The sequence below is a fragment of the Oncorhynchus gorbuscha genome, linkage group LG13 (assembly GCF_021184085.1).
Source record: "Oncorhynchus gorbuscha isolate QuinsamMale2020 ecotype Even-year linkage group LG13, OgorEven_v1.0, whole genome shotgun sequence".
Taxonomy (NCBI): domain Eukaryota; kingdom Metazoa; phylum Chordata; class Actinopteri; order Salmoniformes; family Salmonidae; genus Oncorhynchus; species Oncorhynchus gorbuscha.
In genome coordinates, this window is record NC_060185.1 from 80,903,422 (window position 1) to 80,920,146 (window position 16,725).

The 16,725-nt window shown below is 38.0% G+C and overlaps 2 protein-coding genes across 2 annotated transcripts; both read left to right on the forward strand.

Annotated features, from left to right (window-relative positions):
* The first annotated feature begins 1,062 nt into the window (after positions 1–1,062).
* On the forward strand, positions 1,063–5,072 carry LOC123994142. Its single transcript, XM_046296661.1, has 6 exons — positions 1,063–1,134; positions 1,447–1,794; positions 1,981–2,340; positions 2,541–2,657; positions 2,821–2,882; positions 3,656–5,072. Exons 1-6 carry the CDS (start codon positions 1,089–1,091, stop codon positions 3,785–3,787), a joined length of 1,065 nt encoding a protein of 354 aa, XP_046152617.1. The 5' UTR covers positions 1,063–1,088; the 3' UTR covers positions 3,788–5,072.
* Positions 5,073–10,818: 5,746 nt separating this feature from the next.
* On the forward strand, positions 10,819–15,865 carry LOC123994143 (signal-regulatory protein beta-2-like). Its single transcript, XM_046296662.1, has 6 exons — positions 10,819–10,902; positions 11,167–11,511; positions 12,010–12,351; positions 14,063–14,179; positions 14,297–14,349; positions 14,473–15,865. Exons 1-6 carry the CDS (start codon positions 10,860–10,862, stop codon positions 14,599–14,601), a joined length of 1,029 nt encoding a protein of 342 aa, XP_046152618.1. The 5' UTR covers positions 10,819–10,859; the 3' UTR covers positions 14,602–15,865.
* The last annotated feature ends 860 nt before the right edge of the window (positions 15,866–16,725 follow it).

Below are 16,725 nucleotides of genomic sequence, written 5' to 3' on the forward strand. Positions count from 1 at the left end.
AAGACTTGTCTGAAGCTCCCCCGGTACCATTTGAAAAAATGTATGGAACTATACATTGAGACCAGTGGAGGCTGCTGAGGGAGGACGGCTCATTTAAATGGCTGGAATGGAGCGACTGGAATGGCATCAAACACATGTGTTTGATATATTTGATACTATTCCACTGCTTCCTCTCCACAAGTCCATCTTCCCCAGTTATTAAGGAGCCACCAACCTCCTGTGATGGAGACTGTTTATGGACAAGAGCAAGGGGTAAAATCAATGTATAAAGCATTCTTATATCTCTCAGATGTAGGATAGACACCTTTCAATGCGTTTGTATGGGCTAATAGCAGAGGCCAAAAATAAATTTTAATCAAATATATATATATATTTTTTTTACATATATTAAAATTATGAGACATCCCGCAAATTCTTCTTCTCACAAAATTATCTGTAGCATCCCGAACGGTTTCGCTTATATTAACTATTATGAAATGATGAGATTCTCACAAACATTATGGTGTTCTCCGTTTTGCTCTACGACCCCCACAAGCATCTTGGGACTTGTCTGAAGTCAGTACAGCCGATCTGACAACTACTGTCTGTAGTTGTAAAAAGGACAGGCAAAATATAGCAATTGTACTGTGCAGACAGAAATGCATTGATATAGTTAGTTAGACACATGTATTTGTGTCTATCCACAATAATACACAATTCAGATTTTGTAAATCACATTGAGACCACATTTGACATACTAAAAACAATCATGGTCAAACATGATACAAGCAACATCTATAGCACATTACGGCATCTATACACATGTATCCATACAACAAAAAAGTACACTGGATAAAAGGACAATTAAACAGTTCAAAACATACAACATATGAGGCACACAGTAACATGAAAGCTAAGGTTGTGACCTTCTGACATAACAGGCATGTCAGGTTCACAGAAGAAATGGGTCACGGGTTGGAACATTTTACAGGAAGTATTGAACACTATGTTCCAGCCAATGAGGTATGTTTTCAAGTTTGAATACTTGATCTTGGGTTCTCATTTAAGCACAGACCAAATCAACACCACCTCCCCAGAGGTTACATACCATGATGGTCAGATTAGGGGTTGCTGTGATTATTCTCAGTGCAGCGTGTAAGTACAATTTCATCACTTCATCATAATACATAAAAAATATTGTTTTTCCTGTGCCGTGCAATTCAATATAGTTCAAGGTTCTTGAAGGGTAGGATAAATAGACATTTAGAACGTTCAACCAACACAAATACCATCTAAAAATAAATAATAAACAAAGTAAGCAGGAGAAAAGTAAAACATCTGGAATGATTTTCACAACTTGATTTTCAATTATTTGAATTGTTTTCACAGACTTGTTTTCTCTTATCATTTGTCCTTGTCTGTGTGATAACTACAGTGTGCTTGTGTTTCTGTTTCCATTTGATTTAGATGTAGACCATGTTAACCTGCTAAGTCCAGTGACCACTGTTCAACTTGGTGATCCTGTAACCCTGCTATGTGTTTTCCCAGTAGAAGAATTCAGTGATGAGCAAATGCACTGGTACAAGCAAAATGTGGGAGGAATTCCACAACTTGTCTCATCGATGCATAAATATTTAACAGAGCCTGTGTTTCACTCTGGATTTAACAATTCACACTTCAGCGTAACTTTGGCTCAAAGGATGTTTCGCCTTACTATCATGAAGTCGATCCCAGAAGATGAAGCCATGTACTATTGTGCAATTGGAAGAGTGATGACTTTGAAGTTTAGAGATGGCACATTTCTGTCTTTAAAAGGTAAAATAATTGTACTTTCTGTTTTTAAGTTATGTCAATAGGACAATTACTTTTTAATAAGTAATAAGACAAAAGAATTGCTGGGCACTTTTGTGATTTCTCAGCCAACAGAAATAGCGCAGAAAAATATGTTAATCTGAAATTATTTGAATGTCTGATAATGACTCTATGTTCTGATTAATTTAGGAAACGGTCAGAGGTCTGACAACCAGATAGTGGAACAGCAGCCAGAGTCTGACCAAGTCCATCCAGGAGAATCTGTGACTCTGCAGTGTACTGTACTCTCTGAGACCTGTACAGGTGAACACAATGTGTACTGGTTCAGAGCTGGATCAGGAGAATCCCATCCAGGAGTCATTTACACCCCTGGGAACAGGAGTGATGAGTGTAAGAAGAGCCCTGAGACTCCCTCTCCTACACAGAGCTGTGTCTACAGCCTCTCCAAGAACAACCTCAGCCCACCTGATGCTGGGACTTACTACTGTGCTGTGGTCACATGCGGGGAGATCCTGTTTGGAGACGGAACCAAACTTAACACCATTAAAGGTACAACTTCTTGTTAAATTGATAAAGCACCTTACACTTCTTTATCTAAACATTTAAGCATATTTTAATGACATGATTATTTAGTAGTTATAATGGGTCAAAGTGAGAGAAAAAATTGTGTTGTTGTTCCTCCTCCATGTGTCAACTATGCATCCTTAACATAAAACATAGCAAGCATGTTGAATGTATTTGAATACCAGGAAACACAGTGGATCCCATTGTCCTCAGCTTGGGAGCAGCAGTGGCTGTGTGTGTGATTGTCATTTTTATTCTCGCTTGTACCAAAAACAAGAGACAAACATGTGATCATTGTAAAGGTAAGTCATTTTAGACATGCAGAACATATCTATTGCTTTGTGTCAAATGTGTGAGCAATGATCATTTACAAGTAAAATCTCACCTCATCGGCTGACACTGTTGAATGGTATACTGTATATTCCGTCTCCATTTTCATGCTTGGGTTTCTATCTGTTGATACAGCAAGTGTCTCTCAGCATATTCACCACGATGATAACCTCTCATCAGAGCAGTCAAGTGGTCAGGTATGTAACATCTATATTATCCAATGTGTGAAACAAGAGGTACATTGCCTGTTACACAGGAGTGTGTATATTAGTGTATATGTGTATATTTGTGAATAAATCACTAAGTACAGCAGCAACCCATGAGATGTTGCGTCAGAATTGTTTGTCATAAAGAAAACCTGCATTTAAATATAGTTAATTATAACCTGCAGCTATAATTTGGCAAGCTCTCAGTTGATCAAAAATGTGTTAGTTTTAATAAAATGTTATTTTAGATGTGGGGCTTTAAGATGTTAAATTACCCTCATATACGCTATCTTATTTATTGTTCAGAAATCTGTAGCGTAAATCTGTAGTGTAAATATTATATTTAACAATGTCAACATGCTTTGAACATCAGTTTTGGTTATTACAAAGTAAATGATTTAGAAATGTTTTTGTTTCATTTTGTCTTTAATGCCGTAGCCTGTAACTAACTAGTATGAAAGAATATGACACTAAGACCAGGATTCAATCTGATCCAAGTTAGATCCGTGTTATAACAAGCTTGATATGAAAAAATCATCGTTTCTGAGCTGACATCTGGAGTGTTTACCATGAATGCGATATCCTTAAATGTCAGAGAAAATGACATACAAGCTGGATTGTTAGCAGTCCTGCGCTCTCTGCTAAGATTTGAATCCTAGCCTCCGCATGAACATTCCCCTTACCGTATTATCTTTAATGTTATTATTTTACTTTTCTGTTATTGTGCACAGTGGAGTTATTATTTTCTGTACTCTCTTACTTAGGTGCCAAACACAGATATTTTGAATTATGCTGCATTGCATTTCTCTGAGAAGAAAACTAAAAGAGGAAGAAAGAAGAGAGACACACCACAGGAGAGTGTGTACTCTGATGTCAGGTACTCAGACTGGGACTGAACTTTGTTTCAGATACAGCATTGACAAAATGATCTCAGTCAAATGTCTCTATTTAGACACAATTTAAGCATTTTGGTAAAACAATCGCAGGACATTGCTTTCGGATTAACTTTCACAATAGTACAATACAATATCCAAATACAATACCATAGACAATGGAATTACAACCATGTTTCTGCTCAAAATATCTTCTGGAGTGGTCGACTTATTCTGAGCTAGCTGGGTTTTCATCTTTAAATGTCTATGTACACTATTGGTAAAAAGTGCACATATGTTCATAACATTGTGTAGAATGGAACAATATCATATTGGGTTGATATGTGCAGAATAGTTTTTGTTCCATACATTATCACATATATAATTATAGCAATAAATGAATGTTGTAGGATTATCATTGTCATTTAATATCACTGAATATTTCTAGTATAGGGTCTTTGGTTTGTTATTCATTTCACAAGAGGTCAAATTCTTACTGTCTGTCATAGTTAAATTATGGACATAACCATTTCATTCATGATTATTCAAACTTTTAAGTCATAAGAAGCATTTTTGTACCATCATGTACATTCATATTTTTGTATAATATCTCTTTAATGTAATAATTTAACTTTATGAAGTCAATTTACATATGATATTATGCTAAGCTCTTACTGTGGAGAGGCAACTAGGATGAGTGGGCTACTCCTCATAGAGGTAGGTCTAGTAAACCATGTAAAGGGCATTATGGTCAAATAGAGATATGTATCGGTCGAATAGAGTATGGTATCAATTAGTAGGCTTAAAGCATTCAACAGACAGACTGGGAAACATTATATAACTGTTGGCCCAGATACACATCACTGGTCTTTTGATTGCGCTAACTGCTTATTAGTTGAAAATGGAATAGGACATGTTTAACTTTTTCCACAGAGATCCTGTTTGGCAAAGGAAAAAAAATGGATATTGGTAGTTTCTGAATATTATATTGTGAGTTGTTATATTCAAATAATTATGTCTCATGTAGGAGAGTGCTTATAGCATACAGAAACACATTGTGTTAAAGGGGACAGTCTGGAATTCAATTCAAGTTAATGATATATAGAAATTATTAAATAACATTTTGTAGCTTATAGAAGTCACATGAGCTTGTTTTACTCCATTGTTTGTAAATAGTGTTATTGTAAACACACACTGTTTAGACTCAAAATATGGTGTTGTGACTTTACTTTCATTAGTCTTATGACTGTATTTATTTAATCCACTAACTATGTTTAATTGTTACCCGATAAAATAAACAATGTAACAATTACCAATGCACCACAGAATAAGTTGTTTAAAGAATTACCATCTCCCAAATGAATATAACATCCATAAAACAGTCAACATATTAATCGTGTCATCTTATCATATCATCATTCTGACCAGTCGTAACCTTCTTGGATCTGCAAAATCCCCAGCCTTGCTCATAATTCAGTACTACACAAATTGGTTTAATTCTTTATTGACTAGCTAACTAAGTAATAACACAGAATAAGCATGCATCTCTACATGTCTCTACATGAGACAAAGGTCGCTAGTGGACTGACAAAATATGATGGCTTGTTACCAAAAGAGGGAGGGGTAGAGAGAGAGGGCAGGGGAGGGAAAGAAACACTTATCATTGATATTTGGGAACTACCCTCACAGTAATCATAATACTTTGCACATGAACCACCGCCCATTTGGAGTAAGAAATCAAGAATGTATTTAGGTGTGAATGCCTTTGTTCGCCGTTAATCTCTGTCGGCACCAATCCTTTTTTGAAAGGGTTTTGTTGGGCCTTTCCGTGGCCCACTTGTACATGCTCTGATTGTCCACCAGAGGTCACAATGTCCTTCCTCTTTGTTGTCCGGTCTCCAATGGGGTGTTTCCTCAGAACATCTACTTAGCTGTACCAGTGATTGTCTGAGAGGGGAGTTTTCTTCTTCCCCCTTGTGTTGGTATTCAAAGTTCCAAACCACTTTACACAAGCAGCTGCAGACTGGCAATGTCCTGGTCTGAATGGTGAGGTTATCTTTTTCACCTCGTGTTGTCGTTCAAAGTTTCAACTATTTCAAACATGTAGTTCTCCGCGTCATGTTTCCTGGTCTAGTAGGTGGGTTAATTTTCTTCCCCCCGTGCAGAGTTTCAAAGTTCCAACAATTTCAAGTGTAGTGACTGCTCCATGCTTTTCTGGACTAATTACAATTTCGTAACCAAGGCTTTTTATGCACTCCGGGTTACATTTCTTCAGCCCTAAGCTTTATCTGTTTATCAACATAAGTGGTGGTGGGGTGGTCGATATGTTTTTTTTCTTCTAATCCTGGATTGCCCTGTTAAAACTATATCATCAATATTTAATTATTTTATTTTGTATAATATAAAACATCAATGCCGGCACATCCTGTAGTCATTGCCCTGGGAGTGACATAAGTTTGTGTGTCTGTGTGATTGTGATCATTATCATCTGCAACAGAAATACAGAGCCAGAATGTGAACATTATAAAGGGGAGGTCTATAATATTGCCAATTGTTGGGCAATATTAATCAAATCAAATCAAATTTTTTGGTCACATACACATGGTTAGCAGATGTTAATGCAAGTGTAGCGAAATGCTTGTACTTCTAGTTCCGACCATGCAGTAATATCTAACAAGTAATCTAACAATTTCACAACAATTACCTTATACACACAAGTGTAAAGGAATGAATAAGAATATGTACATATACATATATTAATGAGTGATGGCCGAAAGGCATAGGAAAGATGCAGTAGATGAGATGAGTAATGTAGTGTATGTAAACATTATATAAAGTGGCATTGCTTAAAACTTCTTAAGGTATAGGGGGCAGCATTTTCACTTTTGGATGAATATCGTGCCCAATTTCAACTTCCTGCTACTCCTGCCAAGAATATAAGATATGCATATTAGTAGATTTGGATAGAAAACACTCTTCCACTGGATGTCACCAGTCTTTGGAATTTGGTTGAGGTTATTCATTTGTGCAATGAAGAAGTAGGGCCATCCTGGAAAAGGGTAACGCTGTTGAGAGTTGGCCAAGACTTGAAAAGTAGCTTGCATCCCACTTGGCCAAAAGCCAGGGAAAATGCAGCACAGCAAATTCAAATAAAATTATATGAAAATCACGTTTTTAAATGTTAAGAATTGGAAGACAACAAACCAAGCAACTTTTCAAGTCTTGCGCAACTCTCAACAGTGTTACGCAGTTCCTAGATGGCCAGACTTCTTCATTGCACAAAGGAATAACCTCAACCAAATTCCAAAGACTGTTGACATCCAGTGAAAGCGGTAGGAAATGAAAACTCAGTTTTATTATATGAACTTCATCAAACAAAACATACATGTATTGTGTAACATGAAGTCCTATGAGAGTCATCTGATGAAGATCATCAAAGGTTATTGATTAATTTTATCTCTATTTCTGCTTTTTTTGACTCCTCTCTTTGGCTGGAAAAAATGGCTGTGTTTTTCTGTTGCTTGGTGGTGCCCTAACATAATCCTTTGTGGTGCTTTCGCTGTAAATCCTTTTTGAAATCTGACACTGTGGCTGTATTAACGAGAATATTATCTTTCAAATGGTGTAAAATACTTGTATGCTTGAGGAATTTTAATTATGAGATTTTTGTTGTTTTGCCCTGCACTTTCACTGGCTGTTGCGGGGGTGGGGGTTCCTAGACAAGGTTAAACATCTCTAGAGACAATCTCATCATTACTCAATGCCTAGGTTTACTTCCAATGTACTCACATCCTACCATACCTCTGTCTGTACTTTATGCCTTGAATCTATTATCTCGCGCCCAGAAACCTGCTCCTTTTACTCTCTGCTCTGAACGCACTAGACGACCAGTCCTGATAGCCTTTAGCCGTACTCTTATCCTACTCCTACTCTGATGATGACGGTGATGCAGAGGTTATTCCAGGCCCTGCAGTGCCAAGCTCCACTCCTACTCCTCAGGTGCTCTCATTTTTAAACTTCTTTAACAGTAAAAGCCTTGGTTTCATGCATGTTAACATTATAAGCCTCCTCCCTATGTTTGTTTTATTCACTGCTTTAGCACACTCTGCCAACCCTGATGCTCTAGTTATGTCTGAATCCTGGATTAGGAAGACCACCAAAAACCCTGAAATTTCCATCCCTAACATTAACATTTTCCAACAATATAGAACTGCCAAAGGGGGCGGTGTTGCAATTTACTGCAGAGATAGCATACAGAGTTCTGTCTTTACTATCCAGGTCTGTACCCAAACAATTCGGGCTTCTACTTATAAAAATCCACCTTTCCAGAAACAAGTCTCTCATCGTTGCCGCTTGCTATAGACCATCCTCTGCCCCCAGTTGTGCCCTGGACCCCATACGTGAATTGATTGCCCCCAATCTATCTCCAGAGCTCATGCTGCTAGGTGAACTAAACGGTGACATGCTTAACACCCTGGCCATGCTACAAACTAAGATTGATGCCCTCAATCTCACACAAATTATCAATGAATCCACCAGGTACAACCCCAAATCCGTAAACACGGGCACCCTCATAGATATCATCCTAACCAACTTGTCCTCCAAATACACCTCTTCTGTTTTCAAACAAGATCTCAGCGATCACTGCATCATTCCCTGCATCTGTAATGGGTCTGCGGTCAAATGATCACGCCTCATCACTGTAAAACACTCCCTGAAACACTTCAGCGAGCAGGCCTTTCTAATCGACCTGGCCCGGATATCCTGGAAGGATATTGTCCTCATTCCGTCAGTACAGGATGCCTGGTTATTCTTCAGAAGTGCCTTCCTCACCATCTTAAATAAGCGTGCCCCATTCAAAAACTGTAGAACCAGGAACAGATATAGCTCTTGATTCTCTCCAGACCTGACTGTCCTTATCCAGCACAAAAACATCCTGTGGCATTCTGCATTAGCATTGAACAGCCCCCGTGATATGCAATTTTTCAGGGAAGTTAGGAACAAATATTCACAGGCAGTTAGGAAAGCAAAGGCTAACTTTTTCAAGCATAAATTTGCATCCATTATCACAAACTCAAAAAAGTTCTGGGACACTGTAAAGTCCATGGAGAATAAGAGCACCTCCTCCCAGTTGCCCACTGCACTGAGGCTGGGCAACACAGTAACCACCAGTAAATCCACTATAATTGAGAATTTCAACAATAATTTTTCTATGGCTGGCCATGCTTTCCACCTGGCTATCCCTACCCCGATCAAAAGCCCTTCACCCCCCACAGCAACTCGCCTAAGCCTCTCCCACTTCTCCTTCACCCAAATCCAGACAACTGATGCTCTGAAGGAGCTGCAAAATATTGACCACTACAAATCAGCCGGGCTAGACAATCTGGACCCACTCTTTCTTAAAAATATCTGCCAAAATTGTTGCAGCCCCTATTACTAAAATGTTCAACCTCTCTTTCGTATCATCTGTGGTTCCCACAGACTGTAAAGCTGCCGCGGTCATCCCCTTCTTTAAAGGGTGAGACACTCTATACCCAAACTGCTACAGACCTATATCTATTCTACCCTGCCTTTCAAAGATCTTTGAAAGCCAAGTTAACATACAGATTACCAACCATTTAGAATCCCACCATACCTTCTCCGCTATGCAGCCACTCCTCAGTAAAAGGCACAAGACAGCCCGCTTGGAGTTTGCCAAAAGGCACCTATAGACTCTCAGATCATGAGAAACAAGATTCTCTGGTCTGATGAAACCAAGACTGAACTCTTTGGCCTGAATGCGAATTGTCACGTCCTGAGGAAACCTGGCACCATCCCTACAATGAAGCACGGTGGTAGCACCAACGGTAGCACCGTTTTTCAGCAGCAGGGACTGATAGACTGGTCAGGTTTGAGGTAAAGATGAAAGGAGAAAAGTAAAGAGAGATCCTTGATGAAAACCTGCTCCAGAGACCTCAGGATCTCAGACTGGGGTTAAGGTTTACCTTCCAACAGGACAACGACCCTAAGCACACAACCAAGACAACGCAGGAGTGGCTTCGTGACAAGTCTCTGAATGTCCTTGAATGGCCCAGCCAGTACCAAGACTTGAACCTGATGGAACATCTCTGGTTAGACCTGAAAATAGCAATGCAGCAATGCTCGTCATCCAACCTGACAACGCTTGGGAGGATATGTAGAGAAGAGTGGGAGAAACTCCCCAAATACAGGTGTGACAAGGTGGTAGCGTCGTACCAAGAAGACTTAAGGCAGTAATCGATGCAAAAGGTGCTTCTACAAAGTACTGTGTAAAAGGGTCTGAATACTTTTACATTTTTTATACATCTGCAAAAATGTCTGAAAACCTGTTTTTGCTTTGTCATTATGGGGTATTGTGTGTAGATTGATGAGGGGGAAAAACTATTTCATCCATTTTAGAATGGAATAAAAGTCAAGGGGTCTGAATAGTTTCCGAATGTAGATTAAGCCTAGTCATGGACTAAGCTCTTTCTGTCACGTCTACTCCTGTGTTCGCCGTCGTTGGTATACATAACACCGGTCCTGGGATCCATTATTACGCACACCTGGCATCAATCATTAAGTGCACCTGTACGTCTATCATGAGGCACACAAGTACCTCTCCTATGCCTGGCACTCCCTTAGGATCCTTCCCCAGTCAGTATTGTTCCTGTGTTCATGCGTAGATGCTACTGTTATGTTGTTTCGTTCCATGTTTGTTGTTTTATTAAACGTTTCACCTGCACCTGCTTCTCAACTCACAGAGTCTTTGTTACACATTCAATGTAAAAACTCTACTGATAATGTTTTGAATCGTGGTCTTGGATTAATCTGAATCTTGGATATATTGCATCACTGAGCAATATCTCGTTGTAATGTAGGCCAACAAATTAGTGCACACCATAAATCTTTAGATTGCCTACAGTACATGGCTGAAAACGTATGGAAACGTTCAACAGGAAGTGATGCATGTCTTTCCCCTAACCAATCAAGTCATTCTTAGATTTTAAACATCCCACAATTATTTTCATTTTGTCAGTCAGTCATTCATAGTAACAAAGAAAAACAGTTGTTAAAGCTACAATCAGTCCATATCAAGATGATCAGAATCTGCCTTCTTTGGGGACTTCTCTCTCAAGTGTGTAAGTGCATGTCCTTATCTCACATAGTACTTTACTGAACAGTAGAATGTAAAATCTAAAAGAATAAGACTATCATATTGGAAAGTCATATCTAAAGATAATGAAATATATTCAGTTTGGACAGCAATGTGACCGATATATCTTCAGACATTTTAAATTGCAGTAGTTTGATGACTTAATTAAGAAAAAAACCTGTTACTCAAAGGTTGAACATTGTCCATTTCCATTTAAAATTGACATCTGATTACATTCACATTTTGGCAGACCTGATTCAGACTGAAGATGCTCCTCAACCAATACCAGTGACTACTCGTCTATTTGGAGACAATGTATCTTTGCCATGTCCTAAAGCAGAATCTCAACAATTGCTGTACTGGTACAGACAAACTGTTGGCCGACTGCCCCATCTTGTCGCATCTGTATCCTATGCATCAGAACCTGTACTTAATGGAGAGTTTAAGAACCCACGTTTCCATGTGGAGACATCTGAATATGTGTATAATCTCATTATCAGAAATATCAGCACGTTAGATGAGGCAACATACTTTTGTGGAATTGGGACAATGTATGGGATGAACTATGGACATGCAACATTTTTGGCTGTGAAGGGTAATTTAATTTAAATTGTGCATTTCAATGTTCACCAAGTGTTTTTGTGTATTGTTATACATACAGTAGATGTACACTGCCATGTACAGTAGATATTCAGAAAAGTATGAACAATCTTGCAGCAGTATGTATAGAAAGTGGATATTCATGGATGCGTGTCATAATGGTTAAATGTAAAAACAACTTGTCATTTTTGACAGGTTTTTGAAATTACATCGTTACGGTATAGCTAGCAAAAGAGTGTAGAAACGGTAGCTAACTAACTTTTACTGTAAAGAACTCTTAAGATGCCTAGCTAAGCATCTTGGCTGACTGTGGGGTGAATACATTTGAATAATTACTGACAAATAGAAACTGCACCTCTCTTTTCTAGCAAGCAAAACACTGTTTCCAAAACTGCCATGTGCCTAAAGGAATGTTTTTTATTTAAAACTCTATGATGTCTCCACTTTACAAGCTAATTAATAATTATGTTCTCAATACAATGACACAATATAGGACACAATCCCCCTACATTGGTGCAGCAACCAGTTTCTGATCCAGTCCATCCAGGAGACTCTGTGATTCTACAGTGTACAGTACTCTCTGAGACCTGTACAGGAGAACACAGTGTGTACTGGTTCAGAGCCGGATCAGGAGAATCCCATCCAGGAGTTATTTACACCCCTGGGAACAGGAGAGATGAGTGTAACAAGAACCCTGAGACTCCCTCTCCTACACAGACCTGTGTCTACAGCCTCTCCAAGAACAACCTCAGTCTCTCTGATGCTGGGACTTACTACTGTGCTGTGGCCACATGTGGGGAGATCCTGTTTGGCAATGGAACAAACCTAAATATTGGTAAGTAATGAATATTATGTGTTATAATGTTGAAAATACAGAAGAAAGTTTAGTCATATTAAAAGTGGTGCGTGTACATTGAGTGTACAAAACATTAAGAACATCTTCCTTATATTGAGTTGCACCCCCTTTTGCCCTCAATCTTTGGGGCATGGACTCTACACGTTGTCGAAAGTTTTCCACAGGGATTCTGGCACATGTTGACTCCTTGCCCATTCGCCCTCTGAATGGCACACATACTGTACACTATCTCCTCCCCTTCAAATACACCGATTGAAGTGGATTTAACAAGTGACATCAATAAGGGATTATACCTTTCACCTGGATTCACCTGGTCAGTCTGTCAAGGAAAGAACATCTTCTCATAATGTTTTATACAGTCAGTGTACTGCACAGTGGTTGAGGTCAATGTGCCTTTTGCTATAACAATTTTCTCATCATTGACCAGAAATTAATGTTCAGCTGAAAATTCTTAGATGCTGTAAACAAAGTACAACCTGCTAATAACTTATTTAAAGAAATACAAAATTAATATTTTGACAAATCTCTCCTTCAAAATGTGGCTACAATCAATCCACATCTTTCATATGATAATAATACCAATTTTATGGAATGTGTATAGTGCTTTTCATTACAAAATTCATCTCAAAGCGTTAAAAAGCTATATAAAATGACAAACACAACAAATATAAATTGAGACGATGGAGATAGAATGTCCTTAGGTAGATTAGGATGACGGAAATGGAGATTGAATTTCCGTTGTCACATTTGAATGATGGAGATGGAGATTGTGGAGATTAGGATGTTGGAGATTGAATGTCCTTAGGCAGATTAGGATGATGCAGTTGGAGATTGAATGTCCTTAGGCAGATTAGGATGTTGGAGATTGAACGTCCTTAGGCAGATTAGGATGATGGAGATTGAATGTCCTCAGTCATACTAGGAAAAGGGTGTTGAGGAAGTTTGGGCTGGAAAGGCAGGATAGAGACAAAAGACAGAGCCCCTCATCAGAACATCACACATACTTCTCCTGCATTCAGTTCCTCCATGGAAGCCGCTCCTTTCTGTAGGTACTGGTCGTCCATACCAAAAATGTGCCACTGTTGCTGAAAGTGCAGGGAAAGTCAACAGAAATCAACAGTTGTTAGGAACAGACATTGATCCTCCTCTGCCATCTTCAGAAACATTTTTATTTTAATATAAGGGTGGTATCTATATATATCTTACTAATCTTTTAGTCATATAAATGGTGTTACATATTTCTTACTATTTTATTTGAATGTAATGGTGGTATGTATTTCTATTATTATTTTATCTTACTATATGGTTGGTATATATACCTCTATCTATATTATTTGAATATAAGGGTGAAATAGATCTCTCATACTATTTTATTTTAAAATAAGGGTGGTATATATTTATTTTACTATTTTGTTTTAACATAAGGGTGAAATGTATCTCTCCTACTATTTTATTTTAATTTAACGGTGGCATATATCTCTTTTATTATTATATTTTAATATAAGGGTGGTATAGATATATTTATATATATATATCTCTTACTGTTTTATTTTTATATAAGGGCGGTATTTTTCTCTTACTATTTTATTATAATTCAAGGGTAGCTATCTCTCTCTTCCTATTTGATATTAATATAACGGTGGTATACATGTATATTGACTCTCATTATTACGTTTTTTCTTCCTTTTAGAAAGATCACTGGATCATGTAGTCATTGGACTGGGAGTGACATCAGTTTTCTGTGTGATTGTGATCATTATACTTGTCTTCAGCAGAAATACAAAGCCAATTTCTGAACATTATAAAGGTGAGTCCTCTGGTAGTACAAACTGTAGTTGAACACCTAATACATTTGACGGTTAATACTTGTCATCAAGTATTTACCTTTTGTCATGTTCATGCTTGTTTTTATTCATGTTAACAGTGAGTGTTGCTCAGCATATTAGACATGACAACTCAACCACTGAATATGATCAGGTAATAAATGCAAGTGTTATAATATTGGCCTGTTGGTAGATAATTTGTGATATGATACTAGATACTCCAATTTTCCGACTATTATTATGACTACATTTTTTAAACCAACAACATTATTTACAGGATCAAGATGCAGATACCCTGAATTATGCTGCATTGCATTTCTCTGAGAGGAAAACTAAAAGAGGAAGAAAGAAGAGAGAGACACCACAGGAGAGTGTGTACTCTGATGTCAGAGTAGACTGGGACTGAACATTGTTTCTATGTGCAGAGGAATGGATGTAGTTTGGTCAATAAACTTTTCTTAATATATAATGTATTTAAACAGTCATGATATTTGACCCTTAATAATACAGTGACATTTTCTGTCAAGCAAGACAGTGGCAGAATTTTCCCTATACCCATCATGAGGTTATTACAACCTAGCTTATGAATGAAAGTTTACAAAATAGGTGCACACAAGTCCAGATAAAGATTTGAGGTGACATACACTGACACGTGGACAGAAAGAGACAATACCGCCTTGCACACTTTTGCATGCATCTAGCTGATCTAGTGTGTCATCATTAGTCCAACAGTTGCAAACTGGAAAAATTCAGGTATATTTATTACCTGAATTTATTATAGTTTCGTTCCGTTTGCATCCGTTGAAGATTTGTTTTAACAGAATCTGAGGAACGAATACACCACCATTCACACTCAAACAGCTTGTTGTATTCCTTCTCGCATCTACGCTCTCTCCTCCTCTCACCTTTTAGCTTCGCTTATGGACTTCAATGCACAACACATCAGCTGTCTGTGACCAGGTGAAAAAACCTTTCCAAACCGATCCTTCATGTCATAACTGCTACATACAGCACATATTGTTGTCATCATATTAGTTAAAGTAACGTCATAGTCAGCATATTTAATAGAACTAACAAGATATTTAACCCGCTACAATGATGCAGTAAAATGTACAGTCAGTGAGCAGATTAGCACTTACACCAAATTAGTAAAACCAAAAGCTTACCTTTACTTGAAAGAGTTCCAATTTTGCATAGTTAAAGCCAGCTAACTAACATAGCATCCCTCTGTTTGAGCTGGGTGTTTGAGTAGGCAAAACTAGCTTAGCTGCATTTGCTAGCTAAGTAAGTGAAAGTGAAAGTGAAAGTGAAAAAAAAACAAATATATCTCTCTCTCTCCCAATCCTCATTCATTTTTTAAGAAAGTAATTTGTTTAAAACTGTTAAACTATTGTCTTTCTCTCTCTTTGAGTCAGCTACTCACCACATGTTATGCAGTGCAGTGCTAGCTAGCTATAGCTTATGCTTTCAGTCATAGATTAATTATCTTATCCGTTGGTTGGGTGGACAAAATTTCAGTTAATGCTACAAGAGCTCTGATGAGTTGGAAGGTGTCCTCCGGAAACTGTCACAATTACTATGTAATTAAACATGAGACTCCTACGTTTGTATTGAAGTCAATGTACCCAGAGGAAGACGGAAGCTAGCTGTCCTCCAGCTACACAATCATACATTCCCTAGAGAGTGCTGTTGAGGCTACTGTAGATCTTCATTAAAAAACAGTGTGTTTTAATCCATTACTTGGTGACGTGAATATATTTTGTGTCGTTTAATCTAAAAAGTATAACTTTTTAAATGTTTCACTATTACATTTTTTATGAAATTCACTGAGAACTGTCCTCCCCTTCCTCCTCTGAGGAGCCTCCACTGATGTAGGAAGCTAATTCTTCTAGGAGCGTTCTCTGTCAGAGTAACACTGTAATGGAACGTCTTGTCCTGTCAGGTAGGAGGCCAGAAACCATTGAGGACTTTAAATCACTCCCGAGAAACCCATTTTTTTGTTTGGCCTTTAATCTGTGATTGTATTGTTATTTTAGACTTCCTTAGTGATTCTATGTCATCCTCTTGTATTGTATCTCTTGTATATCAGCCCTTTGCTTAGACATACTGTTTAACTGTGAGCCAACTCAGTGGCAGTGTGCTTAGTGTCCTCCCTGAGATAAGAAGGTTGAGGGTTTGATCCCCGATCGAGTCACACCAATTACTCTAAAAATGGGACCGGATGCCTCTCTGTTTGGCACTCAGCATAAAGGAGATGGATTGGGTTAAGTGTCCTGTCCAGGAGGTGACCTTGTACATCAAGCTGCATTCTGCTATAGAATCAGGAGATAGGCTCCTGCCGCTATGAGGCATTCTGTCTCGAACAAGGATGAATTACTTTCCTAATGTTATATTGTAAAGTTTGATCAGCCCCCATTTGAAGTCATTTTTCTATTTGCAAAGATGTATAATTGTATTATGGTTCTATTTTTATTGTTTTAATAATTTTTGCTAAATGTATGATTGTTGTGGTATTTACTGTAACCCATTA

Bases quoted from the DNA above. Each gene is read 5' to 3' on its own strand.
- LOC123994142 (XM_046296661.1), top strand. From the start codon at position 1,089: ATGATGGTCAGATTAGGGGTTGCTGTGATTATTCTCAGTGCAGCGT. The intron at 2,658-2,820 runs GTAAGTCATTTT...CTGTTGATACAG, and splicing joins AACATGTGATCATTGTAAAG to CAAGTGTCTCTCAGCATATT. The intron at 2,883-3,655 runs GTATGTAACATC...TCTCTTACTTAG, and splicing joins CAGAGCAGTCAAGTGGTCAG to GTGCCAAACACAGATATTTT.
- LOC123994143 (XM_046296662.1), top strand. From the start codon at position 10,860: ATGATCAGAATCTGCCTTCTTTGGGGACTTCTCTCTCAAGTGT. The intron at 10,903-11,166 runs GTAAGTGCATGT...ACATTTTGGCAG, and splicing joins GGGACTTCTCTCTCAAGTGT to ACCTGATTCAGACTGAAGAT. The intron at 12,352-14,062 runs GTAAGTAATGAA...TCTTCCTTTTAG, and splicing joins TGGAACAAACCTAAATATTG to AAAGATCACTGGATCATGTA.